The sequence below is a fragment of the Piliocolobus tephrosceles genome, chromosome 6 (assembly GCF_002776525.5).
Source record: "Piliocolobus tephrosceles isolate RC106 chromosome 6, ASM277652v3, whole genome shotgun sequence".
In the NCBI taxonomy this organism is placed as follows: Eukaryota; Metazoa; Chordata; class Mammalia; order Primates; family Cercopithecidae; genus Piliocolobus; species Piliocolobus tephrosceles.
The window spans coordinates 98,549,688-98,574,488 of record NC_045439.1 but is presented as its reverse complement, the minus strand read 5'-3'; the positions used below and the strand labels follow the sequence as shown (position 1 = coordinate 98,574,488).

Below are 24,801 nucleotides of genomic sequence, written 5' to 3'. Positions count from 1 at the left end.
CTTGCTCCTGTTTTCTTTCAAGGATTTGGAAACTTCAGCATGGGCCACTTTCTCCCCTCTCTTTCTGCTGGCTGATCCCCTATTCATTCACAGTTGGCTTTGGAGGTGTTATCTCTTTAGCTTTTTCCTTTGTGAGTCCTTACTGGCAATATTAATTCATTTCCATTGAGTGCCTACCATGTGGTGGGCATTGTGTGGGGCATCCGTATGTGTTATTTCACTTGATTCTCACCACCTCATGTGGTAGAGATTTTGCTCCCATTTCAGAAGAGAAGAGAGTGAGACTCAGCATAGAGAAGTGAGCTGTTCATGAGTTGTCTAGCTAAAACGTGGCTGAGTAAGAACAGAACCTTCTGGAAGCCTTATATCCTGATTTGCTGTGGCGCTGATGCTTCAGAGTATCTGGGAGAGGAGAGTTGGGTTTTGTGATAGGGTTTTATTTAGAATTCTTAGTCCCAGGTGTTGCTGGTTCATTACAGGAGTGAGCATTTGAAATATGAAGCTGGAGCTCTCTCTTCCCCGTCTTTCTTTATTGCACTTCCATTTTGCTCTTCCATTTTGCTCTGATGTACACAGAGGGCATTCCTCAGCAGCTGGAGGGCAGATTAGAAGCAGTATTGCAATGTTTGTGGTGAAGAATCCCTGCCAGCTCCTGAATATGCCCAGCACCCCAGCACGATGCAGTCACATGAAAAGGCCGACCTCTGCTGGACTCAGGAGCAGCTCAGCATGTTTGTTCAGCTGGGATCCCCTGCCTAAATCCCTCCTAGAGAGGGACTCGAGGATGCTCCAGCCCTGATGTGTCACTGTGTGATCACTCTACAAGACCTCTCCCTGCCTGGAGTATGTAGGTCATTTCTGGTTGACCTCTCTCCATGACTTTCCCTGTGCTCTCCTCCATGCTAGTGGATGGGTCTCCATTTTGTTATGGCTATCACACATGGTCCCAGTTAGTCCAGGGAACACAGTGAAAAATTGGACTCCAATTCCCCTCTCAGTGACCAGAACTTCAAATCTTTCCAGACCTGGGGGTGAGGAAGGCTTTCTAAATTTTACCTAAGAATGGCAGGATCCTCTCCTAGTGGTGGTGACAGGCAGTGATCACTAGGAGCACAGGACACAGGGCCCTAGTAATGTAGCCCCTCCTGCTAATGCTAGCAGGTAGTAAAGGGCACAGACTCTGCATCCAGACTGCTGGGGTTCAATCCCTGGCTTCCCCAACACAGCAGCTGCTGACCCAGGGCAAGTTGTCTAACTCACTTGCTCTGTAATCTCCTCTCTGTAAAACAGAGATGATGATAATGATGATAGTAGCATATCTCTCATAGGGTTGTTGCAATATTTAAGTGAACTCTTATATGCAAAACCCTTAAAGATAGCTGGCCAAGAGCAATCACCATGTTTGTTCTGCTATTATTGTTAACACCTCAAATACCTCTGTGACCCCAGCAGCCATGCATTGAGTACCTGCTATGTGCTAAGCACTGTGTTGGGCATTTGACATGCATTAATTTATCCTGATCTTTAGAGTTGCCCCATAAGGCTTATATTATTAGAACTTGCATGGTCAAGATGAAGAATCTGAGGTCCAGAGAGGTTAAATAACTTTCTCAGGGCAGGTCCCACAACTCAGGAGGGTCATTGCTGACAGCCTAGCCCATCTTCGAAAACCATTGCCTACTTCTCCCCTAATTGCTTTTCCAAACCCACACAGCCACTGTTCCCTTCCAGAGTAGTGTGCTAAGGATAGAATGAGCTTCTCCTTCATACACTTGGATGGGGCTTTCTCCGCTGTCAGTTGCGCATTGACTTGGTCCTGAAAGTGGATCTGCTACTACCTTGTTCCTCATGTGAACCCCAGGGCTGAGTCTCCTGGACAACACTAGGGGAGAAGGCCCCTAAAGGCCAATGGTGTACTCACATGTCCTCCTGGGCCCTGCTAGAAGTGGGGCAGAGGGAGTCCAGCTATGGCTTTTTGCATGCGTAGGATCTGGTCTGGAAAAGGGGCAGGGCAGGAGGCCTGAGCTGCTCTGGCTTAAAAGCACCCGAAGCCCCCAGGCAGCTGTCAGCAAAGCCGCCACTCTTCTGCACTGGCCACTCCAGAGATCAGCCTTAGTGAACCCTTTGACGCTAGCCGCCGACTCTGCCCCAAGCTACTAGGACAGAATCTCAGGCACTGAGCTAAGGTCTCTGCTTCTTGGCTTATCCTCTAGCCTCAAGGGATCCCCCTCCTCAGGCAACCAGGGGTGTGGGCCCCTCACTGTGACTCCTTGAGTGTGGCTCTGGCTGGCCTGTTGCTACATGCTCGTCTCTTCCCTCTCTCTGCCCAGCAGCACCCCTTTGACCATGGCTGGGGCACCCCTCCTCCCTCCGAGCTCCCCAGCTCCAGCTTTGGGTCTCACTCATTGGTTTGGATGCTCTTGTCTGAGTCCTGCTTTCTCCTCTGCTCTCTTTTGGGACCATCTCCTCTCATCCTGGGACCCTCGCTGCCCCGCTCACTTTCTCTGGTTTCTAGCCTCTGTTGTCCTCTAGGCTCACCAGGCATGCAGTTCAAACAGTGTGTGTGTAGGAGGCTGGGTGGGGTGGGGAGGCACAGATTCCTCTTGTAATTGAGTGCAGGAAGCGAGTGCAGGAGGCACTTTGGGCAGCAGGGACCTCCCTTTAGTCAATGTGCAGTGCTGTGACCGCCCTGCCCTGGACCACCCAGAGGCACATCCCCATTGGAGATTCTCCATCAAGTTCCAGAAGGGGGATTGTGAAGTCCCCTATGTGGTTATTAACAATGGCATTTGTTCCCAGGAGCCTGTGCAGGAATCTCTCGGCTCCCTGACAGGGCATCTCTTTGCATCTGCTCACATGACTCTTTCATTTCCTTATATATGTATATATGATTGTCTAATTTTTTAGGGCACAGGGATTTGATTGGAGCCAGTCAACTTGCCCATGGGGAAAACAAAATTTCACCAGATCATTGGTTCTTAAAGTGTGGTTCCCAAACCAGCAACATTAATGTCACCCAGGGAACCTCTTAGAAATGCAAATTCTCCAGGCCTGCTGAATCAGAAACTCAGGAGGTGGGTGGAGCCTGGCAATTTGGTTTTTCCAAGGCTCTAGGTGATTCTGATACGCAGAACGGGAGAACCTCTCCCCTCAATGCTTTCTCAAACCCACACTTGGCCTGTGTTCCCTCTAACCTCTTATCTTGAAGGAGGGATTGGATGCAGCGTTGGCCTAATCAGGTTTCTTTATGAAAAGGCCCAGAGCAGCTTTCTGTTCACAGTTTGTTTTTAAGAGAGTCATAGATTTTCCTTTAATCTGAATAGTAGATCTTAGAAAGGGGACTGTTGTCTGGCCTGGCTAAAAGGTAATGAACAGGAATGTGCTTCCTCAGTCTGAAGAACAGCTTAGCACTCTTGCCCCTGCAGGCTCCCGCCAGCCTTCAGGGACCCTGGCTTCTCCAGCCCTGACAGCACCCTCCCTGGGCAGCTCTCTCCCAGCCAGGGGCATGGCCTGCAGCTGTACTTCTCCCTCTCTATCCCTTGCTTTGCTTTTGGTCCGTAGCGTAAGGGGTTCTTGATTTTTCCCACAGATGCTTTCTGTGTCTTTGTTTTTCTCTTGTCATGACAGCTCTTGAGTAAAAATGAATGTGATGTCTTGGCCACATCAGCACATCATGTGCTGGGGCCTCTCTGGGGCAGTCGGCTCCCACGCCAGGCTTGGCCTCCTCCTCCCCACGTGGGTGGATCCCAGGTGAAAAGGCCCAGCATCTGCCTGGCAGCGCCTACCTGGGACTCCAGGGAGAGCTCACATGCTTCAGGGTAATTAGCCTTAGGTTAATTTGTCTGAAAAGAAACTCCCAAGGAACAATGCCCACCCCCACACCCACCCTCCCCACAGAATAGTTTCAATAACACTCAAGGTCTGGTGCAAAGCAGACAACATGAAGAAACACAGCAGATTTTAAGGACTTTGGTGGCCTTGTGCTGCGGTGGAGACCCAGATGCAGGTGGCCCATAGACCTCGGGGTGAGGGCTGCATCTTCCCTGGACCTCAGGCCCCACCCAGGCATCTGCTAGGTGGGCTGCAGGAGGCAGCACGCGGGCACCAGCACATCCCTAGGGGAGCAGGTGCTGCCTGTTGTCTCATTACAGTAGGTCTCTACATTGCCTTGTGAACTCAGACTTTACTGAATAAAATAATGCCTGAATTCAACGGGGTCACCGCCTGGACCTCCTATATTTGTTCTAACTGCATGGGCGTGTTGTGGCTTCGGTGGTGACTGGCAGTGGGCAGAAACAGTGACAGAGCATGTTCACTGAGTGGCCACTGAGGGTGAGGCACTGTGTCAGCTGCCGTGCACACCCCATTTAATCCTCACTAGAGCTCAAGCAGACATGCCCTATTATTATTCCCAACTTCCAGATGAGCAAACTGAGGTACACAGAGGTGAAGTAACTCACACAGAGTCACACGGCATGAAGGCAGCAGTGGTAGGACTGGCACCGAGGCCTGTGAGATGCCAAAGGCCACGATCTTACCCATCCTGCAACACAAAGGATCAGAAGTCACTCCTGTAGCCAAGATTGGCCAAAAGGGGAGGATCCCTCAGCTGCCCTGGTTTGAGTATCAGGAGCCCTGGTGCCAGCCACCAGCCTCTGCTACCATCCAGCTCAGTCATCTTGGGAACTGGCTTAACCTCTGGGATTCCCATTTTCCTCTCCTGTAGTCAGAATCCATGATTCTGGGTCCTGGCTCCAACACTGACTTGCCTGGTGACACAAACAAGTTATCTCCTCTCCCAAGTCCTCCTGGATCTCACAGTCTCGGTGTCCCCTGTGTAGGCCAAGGGTGATGGGCTGGGGGATCCCCACTGTTCTCCCACATTCTGTGAGGTTCTGAGTTTGCTCCTCAGCTAAGAGACATGAAGGTTTGTGCTGACACCGAGAAAAGCACACCTACTGGAGGGAATAGGGCAGGGCTGCTGGCTCTGGGACCCGGGCTCATAGAGTGAGCTCCTGGTCCTGCTCGGCTCCAAACGTGTTCCCCTCAGGAGGCCAGGGCAGGACAGGTCCTACCGAGGCAGCACAGAGCAGAAGGGCCGGGGATCCTGAAGGGTAGAAACCCAAATGTCCTTGAGAGGCAGGGAGGGGTCAAAGAGGCAGAGCTCCTCAGACCTCCTAAGAAGAGTTCTCAGTTTGTTTCCTGGTGGAGCCAGACTGAGACAGCTGGTGGGTATGAGTGTGTGTGTGTGAATGTGTGTGTGTGGCATAGTGTGTAGTGTGTTTGGTGCGTGTGAGAGAGAGGGAAGGAGAGAGAGAGAGCGTGAGCGCCTTCATCCTCCTGACACTCGCTGGGAGAGTCTGGCTTGGCTGTGCAGTGGCTGTGTGAGTTCAAAGCAGTGGAGAGGTTGGCTTCACAGGGACAGAAAGAGGTCCCAGGATAGGTGGGTGGAGGAGGGCAATGGGAGGAGCAGAAGCCACACGCTGCAGGGTACAGGATTGTCTTGGTCCCTAGGCCTTTTTCTGCTGTGGTCTCTGCAGAGCCTCTTTGTGCACTGTGGGTGCTTCATAGAAAGAAATGCTTCCCTCCAGTGTCCTTGGAAACTCGGGCTGGTTTTGGGTCTCTTCGGACGAGAGAGTTTTGTGGGACTTCCGTTGAACTTTCTATACGTTTTTTGAGCACTTACTGGGTTCCGGGTGCAATAAAGAATATAAAACTGAAAAAGAAAGGTTGTCTTCAAGAAAAGCAACCCGGTGGGGAGGCCAACACAGGCACAGCTGTCACTCCAGGCCAGCAGTCTGGGATGCAGGCTGTGACAGTCGAGGCCCAAGAAAAATGCAGTGGGAGAAAGTGGAAGGAAAGAAGATTTTAGAGTGGGTGGCACTAGCTGTCTGCAGAGAGAACCACTCACACTGTGCCTCTAGGGTGGGGAGAAGGACATGAAAGGTGCAGAAAGCACCAGGTGCAGTGGCGTGGAGCAGGAGAAGTGCCAGGGAGCTCTAAGATTGCAGCTGACAGGGCAATGCCATTCTGTCCTAGGTGGGTTTTTAGGGTTAGCTATGGCAGTGGGGGCTGAAGGATGGGGGGAGGAGGTGGTATTGAGAGACTATACAGAAACAGGAGGCTGAGGTCACCTTGTGGAAGTACTTGAATTCCAAGGTGGAGTTTGGACTTGATAAGGTGGACCAAGCATTCTGGAGGAGTCCAGTTCTGTGTACCCATGTCTGGTCTCCCATGTGCCATGGTCCTTCTCCACCTCCTCAGCACATGGCAAGTCCTGACCTCTCTTTTCCTTCCTGCTCTGAGTTCCAGCCTGAGAGGATACTGGCAGCTACTCAGTGATGTTGCACTGTGCTCTGGGACAACTGGAGTGATTTCCTTTTCATAAAACAAGCTATGTGACTGCTGGATTCTAGGATGGATTGGCATCTGGGGAAAGAAAATCTGACATTCCTTTGGAGAACTTGTAATGACAATTTTCTAGCTGTTGACTGCTCCTCTCTACTGGGGACTTCAGGCAATGTCTGGATTTTTCAGATGGTCCAGAGCTGTGTCTTCCAATATGTAGCCTTTGGCCACTCATGGCTGTCAAGCACTTGCAATGTGGCCAGTTCAAATTGAGATGAGCTCTGAGAGTAAAGCACACATGGATTTAAAGACTTAGTACAAAAAAAATGTGAAATACCGCATAGATACATGGATAGACAGATAGATGGATAGATAGATAGATAGATGCCTAGATAGATTACATGTTGAATTGATGTTTTGGATATACTAGGTTAAGTATATAGTGTTGCAATTAATTTCACCTCTTTTCACTCTTTAACATGTGACTAACAGAAAATTTCACATGGTATTTTTGTCTTTTATTATATCTATATTGGAGAGTGCTGTTCTAGATAAGGGGTTGTCACACTTTTTATGAAAAGGGTCACATAGTAAATATTTTGGTCTCTGTTGCAACTGCTCAACTCTGCTGTTGTAATGTGAAAGTGGCCCTATTAGTTTCCCATTGCTGTTGTAACAAATTAACACAAAGTTTGTGATGTAAAACAACACAAATTTATTGCCTTACACCCAGAAATTCAACATGAGTCTCACTGGGGTACAGTCAAAGTGTAGGCAGGGCAGCATTTCTTTCTGGAGGCTATAAGGGAGAATGGGTAAATGGGTTTTATTTTTTTGCCTCTTCCAGCCTCTAGAGGTCACTCACTTTCTTGACCTGTGGCCCCCTCTTCCATCTTCAAAGCCAGCAACATTACATGTCTTTGTACCTTCCTTCATTAGTCACATGGGTCCCTACTTTCTCTCTGCCTTCCTCTTCTACCTTTAATGCCCCTTATGATTACATTGGGACCATGGGATAATTCAGGATAACTTCCTGATCTCCATGTCTATAGGCTTAATCACCTCTGCGGTGTAAGTTAACCTATTAACAGATTCTCGGGATTTTGATGTGGATACCGTTATTCTGCCTGGAACACAACCATAGACAACACATAAGCAAATGGACATGGCTGTGCTTCGGTAGAACTATAAAAACAGACTGCCAACCTGCAGGCTCTAGTTTGCTGACTCCTGGCTTAGAGAACATTTCTCTAAGGATGTTATGTGGGAATTTTTTTTTTGGCTAGACACTCCATGGAGAAGATTCTATGCTCCAGTAAGTTTGAGAGACTCAGTTTCCCAGGTCCTTCTCTCATAGTAAAGGCTCTGAGAAGTTCTGCAGTAAATAAGCATGCTTAATTTTAATACAACAGTTTTCAAGCAATATGATCTTTTCCCCCTTGTAATACCCATGAACATATTACAGACCTCAGATCCCAGGAACACGCTCTGGGAAACCCTGGTAGAGCCCAGAACAGGCTGCACAGAAAAAGCTGCTTCCAGTCTCCTGAGCTAAGGTCAAGACACCAGTCACGTCAGTTGAGATTTGATTAGAGAAAGCATTTTGGCTTCGTTAAAGTTCATTAAATGAGCCATCCAGTGTAATTTAACTGAATAAAAATGGCTCAGATGGCTTTAACCCCCACTCCCTTTTACAGCAATTTAATTGAGGGAAAAGCAAATATATCAATGATGTAGGAAAATATTTCTTGGCCTTCGAAAAGAACGTTGTGCAGCAGCACCTGCTTCCTTGCCATAGGCATTAGATTTTAACGGGTTGGCTCATGGTCCCTCCTTGGTGCTGGCAGCAGGCCTTCGTGACAAGATTATATGGTGCCTCCTTCCTTCCTACTGATTCAACCCAAGGATGCTTGCAGCAGCCACCCTACAGCTCCTTTGGTGGTGGGCTGCAGATATCTCTAGTGTGGGGCTGATGGTGCACAGAAGTCGGTCAAGATGGAGAGGAGGTATAGGTTCCCTGTCTCTTAGAGAAGTGGGCAGTAGGCTGCTAGCTCCATCCTTCTTCTGTGGTTTATTCATTTTTTGTAGCAAAGTCTATGTGGGGTTTGGAGCTGCATCAGGCAATTCTCTTTCCTTACAGATTCTTCATTAGTTCTGGTCTAGAACAGCACTCTTTTCTTGCAGATTCTTCAGCAAAATCAAAAGAATCCTGGTATGGTGTGTCATGAGAAGGGGCTGGTGGTCTCCAAGACGATTGCTATGATCTGAATATTTATGTGCCCCCAAAATTCATATATTGAAGTCCCTCCCCTTCTAGGTGATGGTATTAGGAGGCAGGGCCTTTGGGAAGTGATTAGATCATGGGGGCAGAGCCCTCATTAATGAGATGAGTACTCTATAAAAGAGGCCTCCGAGGGCTAGCTAGCCCCTTCTACCATGTGAGATTTAAGTGAGAAGACATCTGTCTCTGAGGAGGTAGATCCTTGAATCTGCTGCCCCATTGATCTTGGAACTCTTAACCTCTAGCCACTAAGAAATAAATTTCTGTTGTTTATAAGCCACCCAGTCTATGGTATTTTGTTATAGCAGCATGAATGGATTAAAACAAAAACCAAGGAGATATCTCTTTTATGGTGAGAAAAAAAGAGGCTGGGCATGGTGGCTCATGCCTGTAATCCCAGCACTTTGGGAGGTCGAGGCAGGTGGATCACCTGAGGTCGGGAGTTCGAGACCAGCCTGCTCAACATGGAGAAACCCAGTGTCTACTAAAAATACAAAAAATTAGCTGGGCATGGTGGCACATGCCTGTAATCCCAGCTACTCGGGAGGCTGAGGCAGGAGAATTGCTTCAACCCAGGAGGCGGAGATTGCAGTGAGTTGATATCACACCGTTGCACTCCAGCCTGATCAATAAGAGCGAAACTCCATCTCAAAAGAAGAAGAAGAAGAAGAAAAGGAATAGATACTTGATAATGTTAGATCTTAAGAAAGAGGGAATTGCACCTTTCAAAATGCTGCCTTTGTGGATGAAATAAATAAGAAATAAGATTAGCACCATGATTATTGCAGCCAGCAAGTCACAGACCCTGGGAGCTTGCAGGATTGAGGCTTGCATTCATTGTTTTCTGGTTAGCTGTGCTGGATGCACCAAGACCAAATGGTGCTCAAAAGAGTGCCTTTCTGCAAGCAGCAGAATGAATCCTCCAGGAAGAGTCAGTGACTGTGGCATTTATATTTGGGATGCAAGCCGAGCATGCCTCTGGTTCTCTGTTATCTCGTTTAATAACCTTTTTGCAGGAGGAGGCTGGAGTACACCCAGGGGGTGGACAAGTGGGCAGATACCAGATTAGATCTTAGTGGCTGGAACCTGATTGGGAGGCTGGTTCCTTGGAGCCACCAAGCATAGACAGAGCAAGGGGGTGATAGAAAACCATGACTTGGAGTCTTTCAGGGATCACAGTAAGGCAGCCAACTTGGCCATCAAGGCCTCAGGGCAAATGAGGGGCTAGAACAGGTATATTAGTTTGCAATTGCTGCTAGAACTCAATGCCATAGTCTAGGTGGGTTAAACAACATAAATTTATTTCCTCATAATTCTAGAGGCTAGAAGCCTAAGATCAAGGTGTTGTTGGCAGGGCTCATTTCTTCTGAGGCTTCTCTTCTTGACTTGTAGGTGGCCATTTTCTCCTCCCTGTGACTTTACATCTTTATGTCTGTTTCCTAATCCTATAAGGACACTAGTCATTTTGGATTAATGACCACCCATATGTCCTCATTTAACTTTAATTAGCTCTTTAAAGATCACATCTCCAAATACAGACACAATGGGGGTTAGGAATTTTTTTTTTCTTTTTTTTTTTTGAGATGTAGTTTCACTCTTGTTGCCCAGGCTGGAGTGCAATGGTGCAATCTCTGCTCACTGCAACTTCCGCCTCCCTGTTTAAAGTGATTCTCCTGTCTCAGTCTCCCAAGTAGCTGGGATTACAGGGGCCTACCACCATGCCCAGCTAATTTTTGTATTTTCACTAGAGATGGGGTTTCACCATGTTGGCCAGGCTGGTCTCAAACTCCTGACATCAGGTGATCCACCCACTTCAGGCTCCCAAAGTGCTGGGATTACAGGTGTGAGCCACGGCGCCCGACTGGGTTAGGATTTTAAAAATGAATGTTGAGGGAAGAAAATTCAGCCCATCGCAACAGAAAACACTCAAGTGAGAGGGACCAAGGAAGTATGGAGGTGGAGTGAGCATCCAGAAGCTAGAGTGGGAGTGCACAGGTGAGGCAGTCTGGTTTAATAGCTCAGAGATGCAGAGGATCTGCCGCCAGCAATCCCTTACACATGCAAATTCTAAGACATACCTGCCCATTAGCCTGCCTCTGCCAGTAGAAGAGGAGGTGCTTCCAAATGTCAGCCCCACCCTTAATCCAGGAAATCCACAAATCCTTCCATTTTCAGGACCACTTTTCAGATGGGGCTTACTGTCTCCTCAACTCTCAACCCCCAAAGGGGCAACAGGTTGGTTTCTCATCTGGTTGGTTTCTCTTGGCAACAGGGTCCGTCTTGTTGACCCTTTTGTAACAACAGGGTTCCCAGGGTAGAAGGTGAAATCCTCCCCATTTGTGGGCTCCGTTCCTGCCGTAGTTGGGTGCCACCATTAGGAAGGTCATACAACTGCTTACTGTGCCAAGGTTTTTACTGGTCAGAGGAGAGGTTGCCTGGGAGGACCCCTGTTCATTATGGGGTTAATGCCAGAGGTGACATCTCAGCTCTGTTGTTCCTCAGAACCCAGGGTTCAGCCATCTGTGTGTCTGGCTCCTTGTTCCCGGAACACCTAGTAGCCACATCATTATCGTTTATTACCTCTGGACCCCAGAGTCTGGTCTGTGAGAGGGCCAGTTGTGCAGCACAAAATTAATGGCTTTGTTTGGAAGTCTCGGGCGAGAGATAGAAGAGGCAGTGTCACGGAACTTGATTTTGGGAGTTTGATGCATCGTCTCGTAAAATCTTGCTCACCAAATTAATTCAACGGTCAGGTGGCTTGGAAACTGGCCATTGACCCAAGCAAAAGTCAGAGACGGGTGATAATGGATCTATTAGGGAGGAGGCCCACGGAAAAGGCTGCTGCGGGGCTCAGAGCAGGATGGTTCTTAATTAAACTCTTGTCTGATGAGCAGAGTAACCAGCTCATCAGTAATTGATGACAGGTGCATATAGGTGAGGCCCCAGCTAGAAGAAAAAATCAGGGGCAGTGAATTCTGAGTGGGTGGCAATTCATATAGAAGCTTCTTTATTTACCCTGCACCATGAGAATTTATCAATGCCGGTGAGGGCAGGGTGGCCAGAGGCATGCTCTGCTTGTTTTGTGGTGTGTATATGTTTGCCTTACTTCTTGTCTTTTTTGTATAAGTTCATTCCTGGGGCTTGGTGCTTCTACTGTGTGTCTGGCAGGGCATTGTGTACAGTTGCAAGGGTTGTGCACACTACACTCCTCCCTGAACTTGTGCAATACAGTTTCCAGTCTCCGCAAACAGGCACTGGGTTTTCTGTGTCTGTGGGCAGAGCACATGAGTGCTTCAGTCCATTCCATCCATCCAAAGAGCCAGAGGAATCCAGGTGGGGCTTGATGGGTGGGGGAGGGGCAGGGGGAGATGAAGCCGAGACAGCTCTAGGAGAGCAGGAGCCCACTTCCCCCTTAACAGGTGTCCCAGGACCCCTCCCTCCTCTAACTTGTAATAAGGCAATAATACTATTTCTTATTCTTTATTTGCCCAGAATGTCTGTTATTTTCTTTCTTTCAGAATCCAATTTTCTTTTGACATTTCTGCCTAATGTAGCAAAGCATGACCTTTGTGAGAGGACATCACTGGCAGCCTGCTCTCTGCCTCGGGTTCCCCAGGACTCCTGGCAGGCTCCCTGCCTGCTCCTCCCTCAGAGATGGGCAAGGCTGCCCATTTCACCTGGGCTGTTCCTGTCTGCTGGATTGCTAGTTCCCACCAGTTGCTTTTGTACCTTACCAGGGGCACGTTCTTCAGGGCTCAATAAGTCTGGGCTTTCTGACTGCCAACTGCCCATTGGATACAGCTTCTCAGCTTCAGAACCATGGGTTTTGTTCAGGGAGGCACTGGAGAGGGGTAGGGAGCTAAAGGCAGGGGACAGGCACCTTCCCAAAGTGCCGCAGGGATTACCTCGTGGATTTGAAAGTTGGGGGCTTGTCCAGCTTTTGCTGCTGTGATGCTCTTGTGCATAGAGTAAACCAGGCAAAATAAAGCAAAACAGAAGATTTCTACCTAGATGAATCAAACACTTAGATTTAATAAAACCTCATACAGCCTAATGGCAATGGAGACTCAGAGCGGTACCAAATCCTGTTGTCCTGAACCCGAAGTTTGAGCTTCTGGTCTATTAGGATAGGGTCATGACTCAGTGGGAGTGTGTGTCTGGTCTCCAGCTCCACCCTTCTGAGCAGGAGCTGGGCTGCTCCATGGGGCTTTGCCCAGGTGGTGTCCTCAGGTGGTCATCACTGCAGTTCTTTTATCACACCTTTCTTTCTGATCGGTGGAGGAATAGTGAAAGTTTGTAAGAATAAGATGTATAGTCATTAGGGGTTTTGTGAAGCTGAGCATGATGGATGGCTTAGGTGTATAGGCTTTTAGTGAGCATATGCTGTCATAACAGAGGTCTCAGCCTGCAGAGAGGAGGTTGGTGACAGTGTAGGGCCATGGGGACTATCCTAGAGGCTTAAAAACTCTGAACAGAGAGAGCGCTGGGTACAGGGAAGACAGCAGAACAGTAAACTTGGGAGACATCTACCTACGTTTCTTTCCCTTCTCCTCCAGTCACCTGCACCCCCAGCATAAGACTGCCTCCCCTGCACAGTAATGGGCTGTCTCAGGGACCCAGCCAGTTCAGGCTGAGTTAGAACCAAGCCACCTCACCAAAGAAGGCTGCATCCAGTAAGAAGGGGAAGCCATGTCCCTTTGGTTTTTCTTGTATTTTAGTGTCTACCCTGTTGTGAACTGGGTAGACTCTCTCCCTATGTGATCTTACCCAGCCTCAACCTCTCCCATGAACTCTAGACCCAGGAATCCAGCAGGCGATTTGACTTCTCTCTTTGGATAGCTAACAATGTCTCAAACTTAATATCTGCAAGGGGAAGGTCTCTATCCCATCACCTCCATGTGATCCTTTGGCAGGCTTTCTCATTCTATTCAGTGATGTCACCATTCACCTGGCCACTCAATGATGTCACCATTCACCTGGCCACTCAGTTCTCTTTCCTCTCCAAAATCCAATCCAATAGGAACCCTGGCAGCTCTACCTCTAACACTTATCTTGATCCATCAACTTGATTATTTCCACTCTCTTCTCTTGGTTGGAAGACTGTAGCAGCCTCCTAACTGGCCTGCCAACTTCCAGTCTTGGCCTTCTATTTTTAAAAATGGTAATTAGACTATGTCACTTCTCTGCTGAAAACCATCCAATGCCTTCCCACCACTCTTTAATATCAAATCCAAACTCCTCCCCATGGCCAGCAAGTGTGGCGTGAATCCCTCTCCCACTTATCCCAAAGCACTCCTCAGTCATTCCTGACTGACTTCCTTCCTGATCCCCTGGATCTCTCAGGCCTTGACATTTGCTACTTCCACTGCCTGAAACACTCCTCCCTTGGTACTCAGCTCTTTCTTCTTCTTGGCTCAGGCCCAATGCTACCTTTTCAGAAGGTACCTCTCTCTGAGCCCTTCCCACTCCTGTGTCAGTTACTTACATCACGGTGTTGATACTCTTCCTTCTGCCTTTCATCTCTAACTTGAATATAAGATTCCAGAGAGAACTTCCCTTCCCCCTCAATGATCAACCCCCTCATTCCTCAGTGGAGCCTCAATAAATATTTATTGTAGAAGTCATCTAAATATAGGTGTGTGTGTAAGCATATGTATGTGTATAAACAAGAGTCTGTGTTTGCCTTTAGTACCTACAGGTTTAATAGACACAAGTATACACACATCGTGTTTGTGTGGATAGATATTTACCTAAATGGAATCAGCACTGCCATTTGTTCCCATCAATAGATGAGTACATTGTTCCTGGGATGCCACTTCAATTCTAGCAGTGTCTAACTGCTGCCTTTAAGGGCTGTTATCACATCAAAAGTTGTTTGCTGAGCCTGGCAAAGTAGTAACTGTGGGCGTGTTTCTTCTTTTATCCAGAAGACTAATGGCTGCTCCTTTCCCCTGTACATCCTAATGAGAACAATTAAATAGCCATTAGGAGGAGAAAAGACGTGTGAACAAAAGGCTGATGTCTTGATCATTGGTGGGCATGTTTGCTGGGAGAGACACTGGCTAAATGGAATTGTAGGTGACCTGCAGAATTTTTCGACCTGTGTGCATGTTAAGAATGCTAGTGGGCTTATCTACCCTGAGAACTCCCTGTCCTCTTAGAGAAGGATGGCTTCACAAAGGCTCTGTAAACTTTTATTGTGGGAAGGGCATATGGGAAAATGACCATAATAATTTAATGGTTTCTTTGATTTGTAAAGTCTTGCCCTTTAAAAGGCCTCAGAAGCCTATCCAAACCTGATCTATGGCCTCAACTATTAGCAGATGTATCACTAGCCTACAGAATGAAGAAGAGGGAAAACATAGCCAGGCTCCAGTGAAATGACTAAGTTCACTACCTAGAGCATTATTTGTGCCAGACTTGTTTTAAAAATTTGCCTTTATTTGTCAATCTTGCAGAAACCTGTCAAGTAACCGGCTCACCACACTCTCGTGGCAGCTCTTCCAGACGCTGAGTCTTCGGGAATTGTAAGTTTGGTTTTAAAGACTGTCCAGGTACTGAAGTGCTGGTAATGGGTGAATGGGGAGAAGTGTCAAGCAATGGAACTACCTAAAGGCTGAGCATACATCTACTTGAAGAGCCTTCTTGGGTTGGTTGACATAGAATGTACCATATTCAGTGAGAGCAATTAACCCTGTCACTTGACTTCTGATGCTCTTTCTGGGCACAATCAATTTCAGAAGACAGGAGTCTCTTCTCTTATCATGACTTAGTTTTGTGATCTGTAGGTAATTAGTTATAATAGTATAGATATTTATAATAAAGAATTTATAATAAATAACATTCATAATATATAACTTTACAGACTATTAAGCATGCTTTCATTTATATAACCTTAGATTTATCATCATAAGAGTCATAAGAGGTAGATATTATTATTCTCTGCATTTCATGGGTAAGGATTCTGAGCCCTAGAAAGACATGTGAGACTCAACTAAGACCACATTTCTAGGGACTAGCCAAGCTGGGACTTGAACCCACACCTTCTGACTTCAAAGTACGTGTCTTTTCACCACTCATAATCTTCAGCATATTTGGCTTGAGTATTGACATGCCAAGGGGTTTGAGGAGGCCATATATTTTTTCTATCTGCATGTGGACTGCTTAGCCTTGCTGTGGTCCAAGGCTGATCAGGGCACCCCTATCCCAGCCAGCCATTCTGCACAAACAGATGTAGGCTGGATGAGTGAACATTCGTGACCACTGCTGGAAAAAATAACTCATGTTGATGAGTGAGTCATCGGGGTCATCTCTGTGCATGAAGGACATCATATTATGTTGAGGGTATAAATCAAGTGATAAATTGAAAAGGAATTGAGGCATGGATCAAGTTAGGGAGTCAGGGTTCCAGAGACACCACTCATGTGTTCCCTCTTATTTGGTGACGCAGATCCAAATTCACTGAATGCAGATTGCTTTACTCTACCAAGAGGCAATGACCTTGGACCTCTGCTTATGCTGTTGGCCTTTCAACTTGTTCTCCCTTTACCTAGCAAGACCTGACTTCATGGATGCGTCAAAACCTTACCTTTTCAGACCCAGATCTTGATGCTTTACATCAAGCATCCCAATAACCTATTACCCCATGATGACCTTGTATACTGTAGGTGGAAAAGATAAATTAACATGACTACTACAATTTACTACTAACACTGATTTCTGAGTTCTTCCTCTGTGCCAGGCATTGTGCCAAGCAATCTATTAAGTTGTACACTTAATTTACTTTAATCCTTAAGGCAATTCCGTAAGTAGGAATTATCACTATCACTTCACTTTGGAGGACACTGAGATGCTTAGCAAGGTTAAGTATCCTGTTTAAGGTCACTCACTGAATAGTGGCAGGGTGTGGACCCAAAGCCTTGACCACTGTGCTCAACTATCTCCCAATGTTTTCAGTCTGTTTCCAAGACAAGGACCTATTCTACAATAATTAAAAAAAAAAGACATGATTGTGGTCTTTCTTAAGTTACCCTAGAACTGACTGAGGGCCTTGGGGGATCTCTTTCTTGGGTGTCTTGCATGTAATTATTCTGGAACCCGTACCCCCTTCATCTTCAGGAGACCAAGGATGGCATCTCTCCAGGGAACATAGGGAGTCTGCTGTTGGCTGAGTTATTGAGAAAATGGTCAGTGCTCTTTCTAAAAAATTATTGGATGTGAAATCAATGGTGTGCTGCTGCCCTGGTGACCTGTTTCGTGGAGTTTTAGAAACAGTCATTCCGTGGATATATATTTAAAGAAAACGTCAGATTTCTCCCAGAGGATCATGGGATTCTGCATTCATCTTTGCCTGGGATCAATACACCAGTGAGCTAGATATGACTTATGGAGGAATGAAGACATTCCCTCCAGTGTGAGTCAGTGTGTGAGTGCCACCATGTCCATGGTGCATTTTATTTCTGTCATATTGTTAACTAAGAAAAAATTATATTGGAGAATAAAGAAGCCCCCCCTCTAAGGAGCAATCGCCCTGGTAGGGGTCTAGTTTTTGAGGAAGAATTGAATCTTGAGAGAGAAAAATTTATCTTTTGGCTGGAGGGGCAGCGTGTTGGCTCTTAGCTGTGGCTATGATTAAAATCCAAACAATCCCAGTTCCTGGCAAATGGAAGAGGGGGTAGTATTTTCTTGTCTGACTTCCTGATTAGTCCACATGGCGCCATCTGCCATGAGCCATCTAGACTGCCAGGGTCTGCTCGATGGAGCCTGTGGGCTGGGGTGTGGGGATGGGTTGGGTATTTCCAGGAAGAAAGAATTTTGGCCCTGGAGGAGAAAGGGCTCAGTGCATTGTGGAGCCAGGAAAGCCACAGACCAGAAGTGTGAGACTTAAAGTGACCCTCTGCAGGGACAGAAGGGGTAGAGGGTGCACAGCAATTCCTTAGCATGTTTCTTTCCATCATTAAGGACCTCTGCTGTACCTCAACCAGCCCCTCGCCCAGTAGAGGATCCTTGCTATAAGAATGGAAGGTCTGAGTGTCCACGACATTTCCAGTAGGGCAGAAGGAGAAGGAAGAGGCACATCTTGAGCACCTCATGTGTGTGAGGTTCTGTCTTATCCTTGGAACAATCCCACAGGGAGGTAGCAATATAACCAGTGTTACAAATGAGGGATTTGAGGCTTGGCTAAGTTAAACAGCTAGTTCAAGATCACATGGCTAGTAAGTGTTACATCTGGGAATGAGTGTTATGATTTTTATTATTATCACTACCGTGATCTGATCTGCTGTTTCCAAAGCTGATGCTCTTTCTTTCACCTGACTCAAGCGACACACCCTGCATGCTCAGCCTCTCCTTCCAGAAGCCCCTCTCAAGATGGCGGGTCCCTTGAATGGAATCAAAGGAAAAAAACAAACAAACAGGTTACCATCTCAGAGTTCCTGCAGTGCACCGAGACCCTTCCTCTACTTTCTCCCATTTATTTTTGTGGGATGAGGGGGATGGTCTTGACCAAGCCCCTGGCTCATGACTTCCCCTCTGTCCGGGGGGGAGGGGCGTGCCTCTTATTGAGTGAATTGGAAGCATCTTCCATGACCTGCCCTGGAGTAGCCAGCATGGTTTCAGTGGCACAGGTTGGAAAAATTTGACTTGGCATTGTGCAGTGCTCTCAGAAGTTTCTGGTTATGGCAAGATGATTTTTTTTTTTTTTTTTTTTTTTGCTTGCGGAGAAGATTGGAGCTGTCTGTCGAAAAATCAGAGCAAGAATCAGAGAGATTGATTGTCTTAGAGATAAAGAATGAATTAGGAAGAAAAGAAGCTTAGATTCTGAATCTCAAGATACAGTTTACGCAATGGCAAGAGGTCCCAGAGGATGTAGACCCACAGCACAGAAACACTCCAGCAGTGCCCCAAGGACCCTTAATTTATCTTGAACAGGCTTCTCTGAATACCCTGCATGCACGGAGCAGACGTGATTAAAATAGATTGGAGTATTTCATTTTCTTTTAGAGGAAAGTGATAATTACCTCTGGTATCATTTGAAGATTTAATCGACTTGGTAAAATATTAACTCAGTAGCGGGGATGGGTTTGGGCTGGTCCTGGTGCATTTCTCTTCCCGGTCTTGGCTGTGACAACTTTCCACAGCTCTTGGAGACGTCTCTAAACAATAATGTTACTGATAGTATTACTATAGTGATCATTTCTGGCCTCTTAGTAGTTTATTTTTGTTCCCAAATCATGCTAACATACGTTATCATGAATCCTCCTAATAAATTTGTGAAGAAGGAAGGTTGAACACAATGATCCCCGTTTTACTGGTGTTAAAAGAGAACCTTAGAGAGTTAAGTTATTTGCTGTATTAATTTCCTAGGCTGCTTTAACAAATTACCACACACTTGCTAGCTTAAAACGATAGAAGAGGCTGGGCACGGTGGCTCACGCCTGTAATCCCAGCACTTCAGGAGGCCGAGGCGGGTGGATCACGAGGTCAGGAGATCGAGACCATCGTGGCTAACAAGGTGAAACCCCATCTCTATTGAAAATACAAAAAATTAGTCGGGCATGGTGGTGGGTGCCTGTAGTCCCAGCTACTCAAGAGGCTGAGGCAGGAGAATGGTGTGAACCTGGGAGGCGGAGCTTGCAGTGAGCTGAGATCGCGCCACTGCACTCTGGCCTGGGCGACAGAGCCAAACTCTGTCTCAAAAAACAAACAAAACAAAACAAACAAACAAGCAAAACAATAGAACATTAATGTTTCACCGTTCTGGAGGCTAGAAGTTTGAAATAAGGGAGTTGGCAGGGCCATACTCCCTTCAAAGCCTTTGTGGGAGAACCCGTCCTTGCCTCTTCCAGCGTCTGGGGGCTCCTGGTGTTTCTTGGCTTGTGGCAGCATCACTTCAACCTCTGACTCCATCTCATATGCCTGCCATCCCTGTCTCTTTGTCTGTAATCTCCATCTTCTTTCTTTTTCTATTTCATTTTATATTTCTGAGATAGTCTTGCTCTGTAGCCCAGGCTGGAGTGCAGAGGTGTGATCTTGGCTCACTCTAACCTCTACCTCCCAGGTCCAAGTGATTCTCCTACCTCAGCCTCCCAAGTATCTGGGATTACAGGCGTGCACCACCATGCCCAGTTATTTATTTATTTTTTTGTATTTTTAGTAGGGATGGGATTTCACCATGCTAGCTAAGTGGGTCTCGAACTCCTGGCCTCAAGTGATCTGCCCGCCTTGGTCCCCCAAAATGTTGGTATTACAGATGTGAGTCACTGCACCCAGCATGTCTTTCTTTTTTAAGGGTACCAGTCATTGGATTTAAGGCCCACCTGAAATTGAGAGTGATCTTATCCCTTGATCCTTAACTTAATTACATCTGCCAAGACTTTATTTCCAAATTAGGTCACATTCACAGGTACTAGGGGTTGGACTTGGATATATCTTTTTGGAGGACACAACTAAACCCAGTATATTCACTCGAAATGACACAGCTGGCCGAACTCAGATCTTTGGTTTGTGTGCTTTTCCTACCATCTGACTGTTGTTATCTCAAAGAGGCCTGTGCTGATGTCTTCATCCTTTGGGGATCCTGTACTGGGTGACAGCAGGGCTGTCCTGGCTGAGCTGGGTCCCCTCCTCATTTTCCACTGCCCGGCCCCAGGACTGCCACTGGCATTGTTGATGCTGTGCAGGGAAGAAGAAAACCACTAGAGTGATGACCGGAGGGAATCAGTGTTTTCTAAATACCCAGTGGTGGCCTTGGCTGTGCTGCCAAGTGCCTATCCTTACAAGCTCACATGGGGCTGAGCTAATCTGTGGGGAGCCCTCAGGGCCCTGCAATTACACCCCAGGCCATCTTGGGGCAAGGGCTGGATGTTGGTAAGCTTTGCCTTGCAGCAGCTGCTGCTGTATTATTCATGGAACCACCTGCATTATTCATGAAGCTTGGAAAGCCATGCTTTAGGTTCCACAGGACTGCCCCCAAAGGCCTGGCTAAAGGCTCCCCTGCTTGAGACCTAGTTCAATGGGAGGAGGGACACAGGATGGACAGCATCATTTAGACTTAGGATGTGGTGGTCTTTGCTTCTTGCCCACCTCACCATTTGAATCCTCTCTTGTCCAGATATAGACGATTGTGGATTTGCTCAGTGGGCTGTCTAGGGTGTCATTGTTTTAAGACTCAAAATGCTTTCTGCTGTGTGTGTGTCTTGTTCTCTTGGAGGAAGGTCCAGAGGGATGGGGGGAAAGCCCCACAGGTCTTTTGCAGTTTCCCGTAAACTCAATTGGAACAAAGGACCAGGTTTCAGGGTGCATCCCAGCTGCTGGATCAGGTCCTGTAAGCAGGACCCTGGGGGGAAAGGATGGAAGGAAGCAGAAAATTTGTACAAAGCCTTTGCCTAGCAGCATCCTTGGCACATCCCAAACATCTCACCTAATTCTCCGGCCAGCCTCAGGACATTCTGATGCTGTCTGCCTTTGGGGGGCTATGAGATGCTGGGATGTGCAGCAGTGCAGGGACCAGACAGGAGGCAGCACCACATCAAGTGCTGTGTGACTTGCAGCAATGCAGCCAAGCGCCTTGCCTGTCTAGTCTTTTCCACCCAGGTGGATAATTTGTAGTTTTACACCTACTTAATAATGAATGACTGCATCTTGTCAAGTGAGCAGCTGGGAAAATCCAGGCTGACCTGGTTCAGTTCGCATATATTCAAGCATCTGGACCCTCCCTGTCATTCCAGCAGGGTGGCCAGGCCTCTCCTTGCAGCCCCCACAGTGTGAGCCCACACCGCACCACCTCCTCCGGCCTCTCTTTCCTGCACACACTGGGCAGCTCCTCTGACCTTCTGCTCTCCTTTTCATGAGGGTTAAGTGAAGTAATGTGTGGAAGGCATTTAGTCTAGTGTTGGCACTATGGCAAGTGCGATGCTAACATTATGATCCTATAATGTCTATTACTTCCCTCCCATTTTTTCCTGCCTACCTTTTCCATTTTCTGTGTCTCATGTCCAGCCACACAGGCATCTTGACATAACCCCAAGGCAACACCTCCAAGGCTTCTTGACCTCATCCTTCCCTTTCTGCTTCTAGGACCTTGATCTTTCCCTCCCCAGCCTCACCCCCCTCCCAACCTCATTTCTAATGTGTCCTCTCTACCTTTTCGCTGGTTCTTTCTCTTCTGTTTTGAACCGAAGACAGTTCTCCCTGCCATTGATTTCCTGTCTCTTGGAGCTTAAAATCTTGGGGTCATCTTTCACTTTTTCCTCTTCTTTTATCCCCTACAAAACACCACTGCCATTTTGCCTTCCTTGTGATGTTTACTGTATCTTCTCTTCCCTCTCTCCAGTTTTTCTCACTCCACTCTAGGCCCGTATTAACTAGGCAGCAGTTCTCAAGCGGTGATCCAGGGTATCCTGGGGGGCCCTAAGACCTTTTCAGGAGACCGTGAAGTAGAATCTATTTTCATAGTAACACTGAGCCATTGTTTGCCTTTTTCACTCTCATCCTCTTATGAGCGTACCGTGGAGTTTTCCAGAGGCCACAGGACACGATAACATCATGGCTTTGATGAGGCATGGAGTTTGTGCTAATGTATTCTGGAGTGTTACATCTTTCTCAGTGTTAATTTCTAATTGGTAAATAGTGATAGATATGACTCACATAAGCAACAGCTCTTTGAGGCCCTCAGTAATTTTTTGGGAGAGTGAAAGGAGTTCTGAAACTAAAAGTTTGAGAATTGACCTGGACCCTGCCAGTCTATATGGTGCCTATGTGTGAGTTAGAAAAGATGCCCCATCTGGATGCATGTAGCTGTGGGTCAGGGTTACAGCTGGGTCTGGCCAAGAGTGTGCAGAGTGGATTTTATCCTCTGTTTATCCCTTTGGTTGAGTACTTTGAGAAATGCTCAAACTACGCAACTGTACATGTTGATCCTGTGTTTATAAGTAATCCTAACTGGCTTCTCAGTCTCTAGTTTTCCTCTTCTCCAGCTTATCCTGTACTTTATTGTTGGATTTCTCTTTTTACAGACTTCTTTGTTCATATTGTTCTCCAGTTCTAGAGGCCTCAATGGTTTTCCCCTGCCTCCTGGATAAATTCCAAATTTCCTGATGTGGCAGTAAAAGTTCTCTAGTATCTGGCTTCCACTGGCCCTTCCAGCTTTGTTTCCCAGCACTCAACACATTCTCTGTCCTGCTAAGCCTTTCTTTTCTGTTTTCACACCTTGCTTTCAACTTCCCTTTGCCTTTGTTACTTCCTTCTACTTACCCCCAGCCTCCGTGCCACCTCCCCCCGCCAACCTGGTCTTTGCCTACATGAGCTCCTGAAGTCAGGGCTCCTAGCTTGTTCCGCTCTGCTTCTCCCATGCACCCAGCAATGCCTTGCACATGACAGATGGGGTGGAGAGTACATGAGTTTTGAAGTCCAGCACACTGAGGTTTGAAACTGTGCTGTGTTGCACACCAGCCAAAGGACCTTGCACATGTGACTTAACCCCTCCAAACATCAGAGAGGGCCCCTCCCTCCTTGCAGTTCTGGCCATCTCCCAGGGTTGTTGTAAGAAGCAAATGGCTCAGTAAGAGTTCATTCCTTTTCCTTCACCTTTCTGACAGAGTACCTTGTGCAGAGAGTACTTTTAGGCTAAGAGGATGATACCATGTAGGGGTATTTACACATTCTGCCTCTGGTGTCCTAGTAACTAGAAAGCACTGATTCCTTTCCCCAGGGGCCTCACATTTTCCTGAAAGCTGATTAATTTTGATGCATGTTTAACTATTTTGGAGTTTGCCAGTTGTCAAAAATATCCTAGGTCTTAGTGGGGTGTGCCCAAGTGCCCCTCCCTCTGCGTTCCAACAGATTCATCTCCTTGATGGTCCAGAAAGAGAATCATGTTTCCTCTAATGATCCAAGCATTCAGATTTATCTGGTGCTCTTTACTCTGAGTTTTGGATTGATTAATGCTGTTCATCCTCTCCTTAATAATCCCATTGAGAGGGGAGGTGACTTGCTTCAAATCACAAGGAAAATCAGTGGAGAAGGAGGTCCTTGAAGGTGACTCTTCCCCTATTAAACATTCTTCTTCACCAGGCTGAGTGCTCCTGAAGGACAGCGACTGTCTTCTTCATCTCTGTGTCAGCAGTACTCAGCCCATGGCCAATTATGGAGCAGGTGCTTATTAAGAATTTATTGAATTTATGGAAGAATAAAGCTGGTCCCAGGAAGGGATTTGAGCATATCTTGGAAATAGACAACCACCTACTCCCCCAGGGAGTCAGTCAGTCTCATTCTCTCTCTTTCTCTCTGTCCTTTAACAAGAATTTATATGCCAGGCTCAGTTCTAGGTTAGGGAATGGACAAAACAGGCAATGTTGCTGACCTCAATGGAGCTTAATTTTTATTCAGGGAGACAGACAAACAAACTAATTAAAAATAAATATTTGAAGTGATGCCAGTAGTGATAAATTCTAGAAAGACAAATATAGCATGGCAAGGGACTGGGCAGTATTAGACTGAGAGAGCCAGCCTTGTAGAGATGCATGGCAGGCAGTGGAAACAGCAAGTGCAAAGGTCCTGGGGTAGGAACAAACCAGTCAAGCAGGTGACCTTTCAGACACCGAGGTTAGTGTGGCTGAAGAGGAGGAGGGAGTGAGGGAAGATTAGGTCAGGGAGATGATGGAGAATGGTGCAGATTATTTAGGACTTTAACTTTGATTTTCAGTGAGATGGAAGGCCATTGGAGGGTTCTGAGAAGAGGAGCATCTCGAGCTGATGTCTGTTTGTTTGTTTGTTTTTCTTGAGACAGAATCTGGCTCTGTTTCCCAGGCTGGAGTGCAGTGGTGCAATCAGGGCTCACTGCAAGCTCCACCTCCTGGGTTCAGGCCATTCTCCCACCTCAGCCTCCTCAGTAGCTGGGACTACAGGTGCACACCATCACGCCCGGCTAATTTTTTGTTTTTGTATTTTTAGTACAGACAGGGTTTCACAGTGTTAGTCAAGATGGTCTCGATCTCCTGACCTCGTGATCTGCCCGCCTCAGCCTCCCAAAGTGCTGGGATTACAGGTGTGAGCCACTGGTGTCTCCTTAAAAGGATCTCTTAGACAGTTGCATTAAGTGGGGTGGATTTCTTTCTTTCTTTCTTTCTTTCTTTCTTTCTTTCTTTCTTTCTTTCTTTCTTTCTTTCTTTCTT

The 24,801-nt window shown here is 47.0% G+C and overlaps 1 protein-coding gene across 11 annotated transcripts in view; it reads left to right on the top strand.

Annotated features, from left to right (window-relative positions):
- NTRK3 (neurotrophic receptor tyrosine kinase 3) overlaps positions 1-24,801 on the top strand; it is a 390,942-nt gene that overhangs the window by 98,885 nt on the left and 267,256 nt on the right. For all 11 annotated transcript variants that reach the window (XM_026448340.1, XM_026448342.1, XM_026448338.1 and 8 more), the window contains one exon: positions 15,088-15,156. In XM_026448340.1, coding sequence (XP_026304125.1) covers positions 15,088-15,156 — 69 coding nt within the window. The remainder of the gene's footprint in view (positions 1-15,087; positions 15,157-24,801) is intronic.